This window comes from Hemicordylus capensis, chromosome 10, assembly GCF_027244095.1.
Source record: "Hemicordylus capensis ecotype Gifberg chromosome 10, rHemCap1.1.pri, whole genome shotgun sequence".
In the NCBI taxonomy this organism is placed as follows: domain Eukaryota; kingdom Metazoa; phylum Chordata; class Lepidosauria; order Squamata; family Cordylidae; genus Hemicordylus; species Hemicordylus capensis.
In genome coordinates, this window is record NC_069666.1 from 9,350,978 (window position 1) to 9,364,411 (window position 13,434).

The following is a 13,434-nucleotide window of genomic DNA, read 5'->3' on the forward strand; positions in this document are numbered from 1 at the left end:
CGGTGTTACCTATCTACCCAGCTTGAATGTGTACAGATATGACTCAGTAGGAAACTGGCCTCTTGCCAAACGGTGTGTAAATCACTGAGCTCTTTCATTAGCTGGAAAAGTGGGTATGAATACAATTGTCAGCAGGAGGTGTGTCGTTCCCTGCATTCAGAATCAGACCCTAGCGTATGGAATCTGAAGATCAGATTGTTTTTCTCATCTTGAGAAAGGTCCTGGGTTCACTCCCTGGTCTCTCCAGCCAAAGAGTTTTGGGTAGGGGGAGTAGAAAATGCCGGAGGTGTTGGAGAGGTGCTACCAGTCGGAGTGAACAGTGCTGGATTGGACGGATCAGTGAATGATCTGACTCGGAGTAAGGCAGTTCCTGTTGTCAGCGAAGTGTGCTGAAGTTCACTTCTTTCAGAGACAAGCTGACTTGAATTAGCTCAGAAACTATCCTTGGATGGCCAGTTCTCAGATCCTGGGCTGAAAGTAGAATTCCTCCCATCTCTCTCTGCTTCTTGCACTTACCAGAATTACTCTGCAAATGTAAGTTTTTAAAAAAACTTTAATTTATTTATTATTTATTTACTGTATTTCTGCTATAGAAATCTTCAGGCAGTGTACAAATTAAAACATAAAACAGTTAAAATTCATTAAACAAATAAAATCTCAAATAAAACACATTAAAATTTAGATTTCAATTAAAAGCCTTTTCAGTTTAAGCTTCTGAATAACTTATTGGTATACTAGCAGAGGAGACTCGTCGTTGACCAGGCAACATCATTTTGCGTAGATCACACTGATCAGCCTCCCCCTTCCCTCTAAAGAGTTAACAGGGAGTGAACCATTGTCTCGACAGACAGACTGGTGAACTCCAGGTCAGCCAATCAGTACACCAGGTGGATGGGACCTAGAGGGTGGTTGCTGGGAATTCTGGGAACAAGAAGGGAGTTCTTTGAGAGAAGAAGCTAGGCTGGAGGTACACAGGAGGACATATGGCCATGGAGGCTGGTTGCAGGAGAATAACTGCAGATCCTTGAAAGACAGGAGGGAAGGAAGCTTGAATTCTCAACAGGAGTTTAGTATGTTCAAGGGAAAAGGAAACCAAGGCTAGTGGCTTCAGAAGTTTAGGGCAGGAAAAAGTGGTTTAGTAAGAGTTTGTGTTAGAATTTCTGTTTCTTTGGTGTGTGCTTTTGCATATTCCTGTTCTATTATTCTTTACCTGTAATGTAATTAAAATAAGAATAACTAGCTTACGCCCATCCTACCTAGGGCATTGCAAAAGACTCTATAAACATTTAAGCATGCATTAAAACAACCTATTTTTGTAACTTACTAGGTATTTTGAGTGTATCTAAGAAAGCTTAGAAGCCTCAGACGGAAGCAGTCTGTAGTAACTGAATAAAACCTTTTTTTAAAAAAGTTCTTTTCTTTTTACAAGCCTCTCCAAGTTGGTTTTTAACTCAGGAAAAGGGGGGGCCCAAGGGGGGATTTCTCTGGTGCAAACATGTCCTCAAATGTTCAGCAGCTATCAGTTTTCTCACCGCATTTAGGCTCGCACGTGCAAGATTTTTGTACTTGTCCAAGAGCCAAATTAAGAGGTTTTTTCTGGGTTTTCCCACCCCAAGCCCAGAGAGTAGACAAAAGGTGGTGGCAGCATTTTGAACCTACTGATAATACAGAATCATTTTAAGAGAAGCCTAGCCAGACAGCTCAGCAGGGATGATTCAGCATTTCTTTCCCTCATGTGAGCTTTCTCTGAGACAAAGGCTTTAATCCACTACACACACACATAGGGCAGTTCAAGAAATTAAATATATGTAATAGAATTCTTTATTAATGGGCTTGCAAAAGGGAAGGAAAAGAACAGCCTGAAACTTGTAGGATTTCAACTTCACATTCATTTGATTGAATAATTAGCATATGTGGTAGATTTGAATCCTAGTAAATTTGAATCCAAGAAATATCTTCTGCTTCTCTTGAGCAATTCACTGTTGAATGATTGACATAATTGAGTCTTAATTTGTTAAGAACAATAACAGTCAAAATATGATTATTTTCAGAATTTCTTCTAAAAAATACAAAAAAACGATTCAAGCCTTACACTTTTAGGGGGGGAAGTTGTAAAAATTAGTTCAGCTAATTTCAGTGGCAGGATTGTGTATGAAAGATTTGGTATCTGTAGAGGAATTGGGAAGTATGGCTTTCTATTGCATGCACACACACCCACGAAAAATCTCTTCAAATTATATAATAGAGAAGAGATGATTTTTACTTCTGCTCTCCTCAGTGGAACAAGAAGTACAAGGATTCCCAGACTTGTGATGTGGAACTTGGTCCCCCAGTGATGTTGGCCTGTAACTCCCATCTTAACCCAAACTTGAGAACCCTTGGAGTAATATAATTTGACAGTCTTCAGAAGGGGTTTGCATTTGAACTTTTGCATTTAGACTTTCAGACCCTTGGTGCATCTATTAGGTGCTTCAGCAGAAAGTAACATGCTCGGAACAATTCAAAAACGGTTGGCTTTGTCGTGCATCCTTTTGCGTTTCAAACTGACACTTACATGGAAACCCTTTCAGTTCATGATCATTTAGATTGTGTTTGTTTACAATTCCTCTTCATGTTTGTTTGAAATGGTACGCCTTTTAAAAAGCCAACGAACAGCCTCGTGACACCTTTTTATCAGTCCGTGGCATTTTTGGTTATTACTGTGATATGCCAGCGTAAGGAGCGGCCTGGTTTTTGAACGCCGCTTGGATACGCAGCAGGGTGCGGTGAAAGCCTTTTGCAGAAGAGAGGGACTCCTTCCCCCCGCCTTGCTGCTTGTCAGGAATGTTCCGTCTAAAAGATGTTTTTTTTTCTTGCCGTCGGTATCTTCTGTCGGAGATTAACCGACGTTATTGACGTGTTCTGCTTTATAGCCATTATAATCTTTGATCCGCAAGCCTGTGTTTGTCTAATCTGTGTTGCAGCTGCACTCAACCTTAGTGCAAGCAGTAATTACTGCTTCAGTGTCACCAAGCCATTTGCTATCTACTACAGACCCGAAGGCGTATGTAGAAGAAACACCTCCCTAGAATAAGTTGTAGGTGAAGGGGCTTCAAATGCTCTTGTCGTCCTGCCTCCCTAGTAATTTCTGCTTCTCCAAGGGCAACACAGGCAAAGCAAAGATGGCATGCACTCTTCTTTCGGGGACAGGGTGGGTTGGGCTGTGTTCTGCTAATTACCAATCAGCTCTTCCAGGTCTCCAGTTCTGCCCTCCTCTTCGCCTCCCCTCAACTCCAGTGTTGGGTGTATCCACTCTATATCCATTTCTGTATCCATGTTGCATCTTGAGGCCCATTCACACATTATGTTCAACCCTCAGACAAGTGTGCAGTCTACACAGGTACAGATATGTACACAGATACAGTCATTCAAATGTTGAACGCAGGTCCAGAAGTGCAATTCCTATCTGTACCATGGATTTGAAGGGCCTGTATCTGAGTTCACTCTTAAAATGAACACAAGTACAGTCATTCACACATACACATGTATAGATGACAGACATCTGTACACTCGTCCAACATAATGTCTGAACTGGGCTTTGGTCTTTAATACATTCTGATTTGGGAGTGGCAAATAGTCTAAAGCAGCTGCCATGCTCGCTCCTTCGGTGTTTTTAAAAACAACTAAAAACACATCTTTTAAAAGAGCTTTTTATGTCCCATCTTTGGTTATATCTGGTAGGTTCTTTAGTTTTTAGTTCTTATAATTCTCAATTTTTACCTCTTTTTAAATAACTTTTAATTTGAAACTTCTGATTGTGGTTTTAGCCTGGACTTTTAACTTGTTTACTTAATTTGGTTAATTTTATTAGTTTTAATGTACATCGTATCTATTTTATTGTTGTGAGTCACCCCGAGCTGTACTGGATAGAAATATTTTAAATAAAATCAATAATAATTAGCATATTATAATAATTAGCATAATAATAATAATTAGCAGGGGTTTTGAACCTGGGGCCCCTAAATGTATTAGGGCTACAAGTCCCATCCTCACCAGCCCAGCCACAATGGCCATTGTGGTTGGAGATGCTTTATTTATTTTATTTGTTTCATTTATATCCCGCTCTTCCTCCAAGGAGCCCAGGGGGGTGTACATGGTTATGTTTATCCTCACAACAACCCTGTGAGGTAGGTTAAGCTGAGAAATGTGTGACTGGCGCAGAGTCACCCAGTGAGTTTCTTGGCTGAGTGGGGATTTGAACTCAGGTCTCCCTGGTCCTAGTCCAACTCTCTAACCACTAGCTTGGCCATCCAGCTGTTGTTGAACTGCACATCGCATCGTTGTGGCTGGAGTTTGCCCAGCCCTAGCCTAAAATAATGTTGTGCTGTCGAGTCGGTGTCGACTCGTGGCAGCCACAGCCCTGATGCACAGTTTCCTTTGGTAGAATGCAGGAGCGGTTTACCATTGCCGCCTCCCACGCAGTATGAGATGATGCCTTTCAGCATCTTCCTATATTGCTGCTGCCCAATATAGGCGCTTCCCATAGTCTGGGGGACATGTCAGTGGGGATTCGAACCAGCAACCTATTGCTCCCTAGGCAAGTTATTCCCCCGCTGTGCCATTAGGTGGCTCAGCCCTAGCCTAGAGGCAAGGAAATGTAATGGGTCGTTTGGGGACATAGCCACTCCTCGGAACTGTTTGTATAAGCTCAGCTTACTTAAAGGAAACTACCTGAGTCTGGATTAACTGACTCCAGTAATCGGACAGTCCAGTGTCTGGCCGCAAGACGCCTCGGAGTCCGAAACGAAAACACGCAGCCGAAGCCCCCATCTATGCAGCATTTCACCTGGCTGGCATCTAAGTTGCCCAGCAGATCTGGGCAACGGTGTCGCGTGATTTAAATGTTCCATGTCCTGTTTCGGCTGCTGTGTGACGAACAGGTTAGGTTTATCTTTGTAAGCCCATCACACTGGAATAGGGTTTCAGTCAGTCTGCTTTTCTCCCTCGTTCTCTCCCCTCCATATACATGCGCTTCCTAGAGCTTTCCAAACCAAACTATCCGTTTCTTGATATGCCAGCGTGGTGTAGTGGCTAGAGTGCTGGACTAGGACCGGGGAGACCCAAGTTCAAATCCACATTCAGCCATGAAACTAGCTGAGTGACTCTGGGCCAGTCGCTTCTCTCTCAGCCTAACCTACTTCACAGGGTTGTTGTGAAAGAGAAACTCAAGTATGTAGTACACCGCTCTGGGCTCCTTGGAGGAAGAGCAGGTAAAATGTAATAAATAAATTAATAATAATAATAATAATATTAAGCTGGCAGGTAAAACCATGCAAAACCAGCGAATTGATTGCGACTCTTCAAACCAGGAGTTCTCAAACTTGGGTCCCCTGATGTTGCTGAACTACAACTCCCATCATCCCCAGCTATAATTTATTGTGGCGGGGAATGATGGCAGTTGTATTTCAGCAGCATTTGGAGCTCCATGGGTTGGGAGACCCAGTCTTAAACCTTTCTCCTGTCTTCCCTCCTCAGTTAGGATAGACAGCTCAAGATCTGCCTTCGGTTAGGCTATTGCTGCTGCTCTCCCATTTGGGCTATTGCCCACTTCTCTCATGGGCAACGTTATGCTGCATTTGATAAGCACCCAAGCCCTAGATAAAGTGACTTTAAAAGTTGCCTTCTTTTTGCATAAATGGTTTAGATCTGGCAAGGTTGTAGATTCTCCAGAAAACGCGGCCTTGAGAGAGATTCCCGTTCAAATCTTGAGCTAAAAGTTTTGAGGGAGAGCTGGTCTTGTGGTAGCATACATGACTTGTCCCTTTAGCTAAGCAGGGTCCACCCTGGTTGCATGTGCATGGGAGACTAGAAGTGTGAGCACTGCAAGATATTCCCCTTAGGTGATGGAGCCGCTCTAGGAAGAGCATCTAGGTTCCATGTTCCCTCCCCGGCAGCATCTCCAAGATAGGGCTGGGAGAGATTCCTGCATGCAACTTTGGAGAAGCCGCTGTCAGTCTGTTTAGACAACACTGATCTAGATAGACCAATGGTCTGACTCAGTATATGGCAGCTTCCTATGTTCCTAATGGTTCAGATCTGTGAGCTTGGGTGCTTTTCTTGTGTTCTGTAAACATTGATGGGTAGAGAAATCATATATGCATTTTCTAATTTACACATTGCATTGATTCAGGAGTAGCTGGCAAGGAATGGTAGTGTTCTTTGTGACCGAGGTTCCCAGATGTTGACTGCAGCTCCCATAAGCCCCAGCCAAAGGCCATTGCAGTTTGGGATTATGGGAGTTGTAGTCCACAGTATCTGGGAATCTCTGGTCCAGGGAACACTGACTGTGTCTTAGGGTTTCAAGTTACTTCCCAGTAATGTCTAGTTTTTCACAGTATGTAATGTGACAACTTTATCTGGTGCGTTTACCCAGATCGTTGGCTGATGGCAGGCAATAATTTAGTTAGTGATGTTGCATCACATGTGTAAAACTAGACACCCGCAGGAAGAGAGGAAAAGGGATATTGACAGCTCTGTGTCCCTTTGTAATGTCTAGCCAGGCACCCAGAGAGCACGTGGGAAATGGATCTTGGTGTCCATTGAACATGGGTTGTAGTGCAGCCTGTCTACACTAAGCCACTGTAGCAAACGGTTGATAAACTGTCCACTGAGCACCTGTTTTTCCATTGGGATGACTCTCTGTACAGGGGGATTAAAAGCCTGAGATTTAGGACTAATCCTACTAAATGCAGCTGTCACTGATGCTATTAATTGGCTTCTGCAGCCTAGGGAAGCGAACAGGTATGCCGGGTTTTGAGGCAGGAGAAGCAGTTTCCAGTAACGTTCAACATGCTTCCTGCCCTTTGCAGGTGTCTGTGGAGTCGCTTGCATCTTTATTACAGGGCTGCATATCCTCTTGCATCCTCTGCAGAACGCCCCTCCCTTCCTGTTTGGGTCATTTGATGGTCCCTCCTTCAATCCCTCCCACTAGCTTAGGAACATATTCAACATAGAAAGCTGCCATATACCGAGTCAGACCATCGGTCCATCTAGCTCAGTATTGTCCACACTGACTGGCAGCGGCTTCTCCAAGGTTTCAGGCAGGAGTCTCTCCCAGCCCTACCTGGAGATGCTGCCGGGGGCCTTCTGGGACTAGTTTGGGGTGCTCAATCAGTGAGCTGCAGCCAGATCCCCAAAGGCATTTGTGTCTCCTTTTATGGCCAGTACAAATGCTTCGTCCAACCTTTGGCTAAGCTTTCCTGACCTTTCCCTCCCCCCCATTCATTGCTGCCCATGATTTGTCCTCTTCCAATGCCATGGCTCTCCTCTGCTTGAGGGTCTCCTGCTCTTAAGTGGCTCAACCCTTGGTTGCCCCCTCTAGGCGTAGAACTCCCCCCCGCCATCACCCAAAATGACGGCATGTCTTTGTGGTGCCAGTCAGAACCCATTTTCCTGTGAAGCCTTGGGTTTCCTCTGCCTCAATCCCCAACTGAAGAGTTGGGTGATTGCATTTTGCTTGCATTTGTCCATGGTTACCTCGGGGTGCAGTTCTACCTTCGTGGAGGTAAGGCTGTCAATAGCTGCTAGCCTTGATGCCTGAAGACAGTGCTTCCATCAGGACCAGGGGGAGCATGTCTGTGGCTCTCTTGCTCTGGAATACACCATGGCTAGCATTCAGCGTGCAAGCGGAAAACGTCTGCTCCACACCACAGGGTTGGGGCGGCCTCCATCAGTTCTTCCTTCCCTCTGCAGTCCTGTGGGCGCCAGTGTTCCCTTTAATGTTGCTCACTACAACTCCCAGCATCCCGAGCTGCAATGGCTGTGGGCTGGGGGATTCTGGGAGTTGTAGTCCACAAGATCTGAGAATTCCTGTTAAGGGGGACCCTGGTAGCCGTCGTGAAAATCTGCTCCTGAAGGCCACCCATTCCTCAAATGTGTTGGGGGTGGGAGTGGCACAGGTGACTGCAGAGGGGAGGGGAGCATCACTGAAAATGACCCCAACAGAGAAAACTGGCAACAGAGCATGAGGATTGGAGAGTTGGGCCAAAGGCTTCACGACCTTCTAAAGAGGGGTCTGAATATCGATTTCTTGCTATAGGCTTGGTTAGTAGCTCTTTCAACATCACCATAATAAGGGGTCCATAGTCCCCTGGTTCCATCCTATAGCTCCACCCATGAAGCCTTGTGCCTCATTTCCTCCCCCCAAACACACACACACAACACATAAATATGCAAGTTTTCCAGGCAGAAGTCACCAGTGTAATACTATACTTTCGAAAGTGATGAATCTGTGCCTGTTTCTGGAAAGAAAATTCCCTTTTGTTTGCTAGTTCTCATACAGCAGGGTTGCACAGCTTTGGCCTTCCAGCTGTTTTTGGACTATAACTCACATCAATGGGAGGAAAGCTGGTCTTGTGGTAGCAAGCATGACTTGTCCCCTTAGCTAAGCAGGGTCCGCCCTGGTTCCATATGAAAGGGAGACTAGAAGTATGAGCACTGTAAGATATTCCCTTAGGGGATGGATCCACTGGGAAGAGCAGAAGGTTCCCTCCCTGGCAGCATCTCCAAGATAGGACAAGATTTTTTATTTTTTTAACAGGACAAGATTTTTTTATTGAACCAACAAACTACCAAAGCATACAGTACGTTACCAAAGCACAATTATATACAAGGTGGTTGTTTGTACATCATATATCTACAAAGATTTACACACAAGGATTTGGTAACCCACAGTGTGTGTGTGTGTGTGTGTGTGTGTGTGTGGATGGATGGATGGATGGATGGATGGATGGATGGATGGATGGATGGATGGATAGATAGATAGATAGATAGTTATTATATGCAGGGCTGAGAGAGATTCCTGCCTGCAACCTTGGAGAAGCTGCTGCCAGTCTGGGTAGACAATACTGAGCTAGATGGACCTATGGTCTGACTCAGTATGTGGTAGCTTCCTATGTTCCTCACCTCCAGCCACTGTGGCAAGTAGTTAAGAATTACAGGAGTTGTAGTCCAATATCTGCAGGAGGTCCAAAGTTGTTCAGCCCTGAGGTGCAAATAAAAAGCAAGTGGTGTTTTTTTCCCCTGTTCAGTGTTGCAAAATAGGAAATATGTGTGGTGTGTTACAATTGTTTAAACGGAGATTCCCGGTAGGGCCTCGTGGTCTGTGGTGAAGGGCCTCTTAACACATGCTCTCCCAGGCTGCCCTGGGATACCAGGTTCTCCAGGGGACACAGCTGGCCTTAAAGATTGTGCTGGAACATAGTGATAGCGACATGCAGGTAGATATGATAGCCCCAGACCATGTTAGGCTTTGTAGGTCTCTCAGTCTCCAGAGTGTAAAGATTCTGCATGACTTGTATAACTGTCCAACTGCTTTCCCCTTTTCAGGTCACAAGAACAGGAATATGGCCCAAGAAACCAACCATAGCCAAGTGCCTATGCTTTGTTCCACCGGATGTGGATTTTATGGGAACCCTCGCACAAACGGCATGTGTTCGGTATGCTATAAAGAACATCTTCAACGGCAGAACGGTAGTAATGGTAGAATTAGCCCATCAGGTAAGTCTAATGGATGGTGGGTGGTGTTCCTTTCCCAGGTGTGCAAGCCTACATGTCAAAGTGGTGTGCAGTGACGGCACCAGGGGGAATAGTCTTGGGGAGCGGGCCGTGCAGAAGGCCCAAAGTGCATTTCTGGGGGGCAAGTTTGGTATTTTAGATTTCTGGAGGCAAAACAATATAATTTTCTCTCCCCCTCTCTCCTGCAAGTGTGTGTGTGTGTATGTATAGACACACACACACACACACACACTACACCTTCTCCCTCCAGGTGGGGAAGTGGAAAGCTACTTGTCCGGGGGTGGAGGGGCACTGCCCCACTACACACGGCCCCACTGGGCACTGCCTGTGGTGGAGAATGTGAGTCCTGTTGCACATTAGAGGCAGCCGGTATTTGCGTTAATGCTTGTGCAGGTTGTTCTCGTTATGCGTGAGGGAACACCTAGAACCGCAAGTACGGAAACCACAAATAAAGGAATCTCATTCCTGTGGGAATCTAGGGGTTAGGTTCCTATACACACACACACACACACAGAGGGAAGCGGGCGGGGGAGGGAGTAATGAGTAGACACAAACACTACCTTGCTCTCCATGGCTCCAGGATTGCCCCCACCCCCAAACCCGCAAATCAGCCAAATTTTTGGCAGATATTCGCCAAAAAAAATGTTTGGTCTTGAACAGAAAGAGCTTCAAAATGGCTCAGTGTTGTAAAATGGCGGCCGGAAATGACACCAGAAGTCATTTCCGGGTCATTAACAGCCCCTCAGCAACCGCGAATAGGCAAATTGTCAACTATTTTTTGTACCATGGATAAAGAAACCGGGTCTCTCTGACCCATCCGCGGATATGTGAAACCGTGGGTGTCAGGACCGCAGGTAAGAAGGGCCACCTGTATGTAGGATGACTCAGGTCAAACAGATCACTTTCCTCTCTTTAGCATCAAGCAGCTGCTAATTGCCCAAAGAGAGAGAAGCTGAAAGTTTGACTAATTATGTGGAGTCTGTAGTATCACTGTTTAGAGTATGATTCAACTTTTAAGTGGAGCATTATGCAAAAACAGTTTTAACACTTTTTTTTGTCAGCATAATTATAGTGCCATTCTGGCATCTCATGTTTATTTTTGGTAGACTATAATAAGCTCTGCCTAACTGCTGTTAAAAAAAACCCCAAATATATAGACAAAACACTCACATGCTTACAAGGTTTGTTTATGAGTGCAGGCTTGAGCTACTAGCTGATACAGGAAGGAATACGTAACTTGAGAGGAGAAAGGAAAGCCCAGATAAAGTTCTGGAAGCAGGTGGTGCGGGACGAAAGTTGAAACGGACAACCTGCAAAAGTCCCCACAGCAATGCTGACCTTTGGTTGGAGTTCAGTTTCAGAGTGTAATCCTGTGTCCATCAATGCACTGCACTGCCGCTTTTGGAGGGAATGATACGGAAACCTAGAGGCCGGGAAAGAGTAGCCACGGCCAGTGGTCAAAGACGAAATATTCAGCATTCTAGGATCTCTGTATCACAATAACCTAACAAGAAAGATCCATTCAAAAATGTTACTACGCTTAACGAAGCCAGCGAGACGAGACACCTGCGTATGCGCACATAATTCTTTTATTGTTTATTTATTTGATTGATTGATATACCGCCCTTCCAAAGTGGCTCAGGGCGGTTTACAACAAGGTAAAAACAATTAAAACCAGTTAACAGTTAAAATCAAAACTATAAAAACACATGGAAACACACCTTCTGGGATATTTTCTGGAAATTTGGATTTGGAGTAATTGAGAAAGAAGTTAGGTTGAAACGGAGGCCATCACTGAGTGGATATATGGATTCTTTGTTCATGAAAAGATATAGCATTTTTCCATGTTGTTTATCTCGAGTCATAATTGGATGCGTATATGCACATGCCTTGTCTCGTTGGCTTTATTTAGCGTGTTTCAAAGGATCTTGTTATGGGAGGAGAGCTGGTCTTGTGGTGGCAAGCATGAATTGTCCCCTTTGCTAAGCAGGGCCCATCTTCCTCTGCATTTGCATGGGAGACTCTATGCGTGAGCACCGCAAAGTATTCCCTTTAGGGCATGGGGCCGCTCTGGGAAGAGCACCTGTTTGCTTTCATACAGAAGGTCCCAAGTTCCCTCCCTGGCAGCATCTCCAAGGTAGGGCTGGGAGAGACTCCTGCCTGCAACCTCGGAGAAACTGCTGCCAGTCTGTGTAGACAGTGCTGAGCTAGATGGGCCAAGGGTCTGACTCAGTATGTGGCGGCTTCCTATGTTCCACTACTGGTGGTCAGCATCTTCGCTACAGAATGCCACTGTGAATTACACTCCCTGGGAATGAAGCTTCTATGCCTCCCTCCTCTCTGTTTGCTATTTAGAAAACCGAAACGAGACACTTGGGCCCAAAGCACGAGTTGATGCAGAGCTTGCCTAGGTAGCCTATCTTTTCTAGCAAGAAATGCAAGCAAGCACATACAGGTTGAGTATCCCTTATCCGGACATCCAAAATCCGGAATGCTCCGAAATCCAGACACCACGCTGTAACAAAAACAAAAAACAACAACGCCTCAACTTGCAGATTCCCAATTTTGCTGCTCTTAAACATGCACTCAAAACTTACTTATTTCAGAAGGCAGTGACAGGGGTTTTGTCTGTAGTTCTCTCTAGTTGCAGCTCTGTTTTTGATGTTCTCGCTGTGGTGCTGGAGGGAAAAGGGAAAGCCCTTACCCTCTCCACTCCCTGCTCAGTTTGGCACCTGCTCTGTTGGCGTCTGTTTTGGCACTCTGGATCCCATGCCCAAGATATCTCATTATGCAGATGTTCCGAAATCCGGAACAATTCTGCTCCCAAGCAGTCCAGATAAGGGATACTCAACCTGTACCTTGACAAACTGCCAGCAGAGAGCTGGATCATGTGCTCTTCTGAAATCCACACAAAGGTCTTGTCTACTCGGAAGGGTGCAGGGTCAAGCCGTCAGCGAGCAAGAACCAGCTAGCGTGGCCAGATGGGGCCTTAACGTTCATGTCTCTCCTTTCAGCAACTTCTGTTAGTAGCCTAACTGAGTCTTTACCAGTTCAATGCACTGAAGGCAGCACCCAAGAAGCACCATCAACACTAGACTCTACTACACCTGTCCCGCCTATGCAGCCAAGGTAAAAGTTGCCCATCGGTGTGGGGTTTGAAAGCCTCTGTGCAGCTGTTCCTTGTACCTTCCTCTGTATTGCCGCATTTTGCATTGGAGAATGGAGTGGTCACTGTCTGGATGAGAGCAGCCTTTATTAGCCTGGAACTGTTTAGATTGATGTCCTCCTGGCGAGACAGGAATGACATCAGAGAGAGAGAGAAAGCCTGAAGAAAGCAGGAGCAGGAAATTCTTGCTGCATTTCAGAAAGAATGCAGTCTTGGTGTGAGCTCTGCTCTTCCCAAACCTTGGAGGCAGGAAGAGGAGAAGATGTTGATCCACCTTGTCTATTTATCACATAACTGGGGGCGGGGACTCAAGTTTCTCAGGAGCCAAGAGAACTGATTGCAATTTTATTTGCCATATATATTCCACCTCTCTTCCACTGTGGCACTCAAAGCAACTTCCATAGAGGTCCCGGCCAGTCTCCCATCCAGGGACTGACCAGTCCGAGACCTGCTAAGCTTCAGCAAGCTGTCTTTAACATTCGTCCTCCAACCATGCCCTAGTCTGAGCCATTTGCTTCCACCAATGAGGTCAAGGTTAAAAGGAAGGAGTTTATCGAGGGGTGGCAGGAAGAAGAGAGACTTGCTAGTGTATGGTTGGAGGGTGCATATTCCAGCAATCCTGCTGAAGCTAAGCAGGTTTGGGTCTGGCCAGTTCTTAAATGAGTGGTGTTCTTCATTACATAAGAACAGCCCTGCTGGATCAGGCCCAAGGA

The 13,434-nt window shown here is 45.5% G+C and overlaps 1 protein-coding gene across 8 annotated transcripts in view; it reads left to right on the forward strand.

Annotated features, from left to right (window-relative positions):
* The window catches only part of ZFAND6 (zinc finger AN1-type containing 6), an 87,263-nt gene that overhangs the window by 43,482 nt on the left and 30,347 nt on the right, over positions 1–13,434 (forward strand). For 7 of the 8 annotated variants that reach the window (XM_053272800.1, XM_053272807.1, XM_053272806.1 and 4 more), the window contains exons 2-3: positions 9,367–9,537; positions 12,570–12,684. In XM_053272800.1, coding sequence (XP_053128775.1) covers positions 9,367–9,537; positions 12,570–12,684 — 286 coding nt within the window. Of the gene's footprint in view, positions 1–122; positions 535–9,366; positions 9,538–12,569; positions 12,685–13,434 lie in introns of those variants that run through there. The other variant, XM_053272804.1, reaches the window with a different exon arrangement.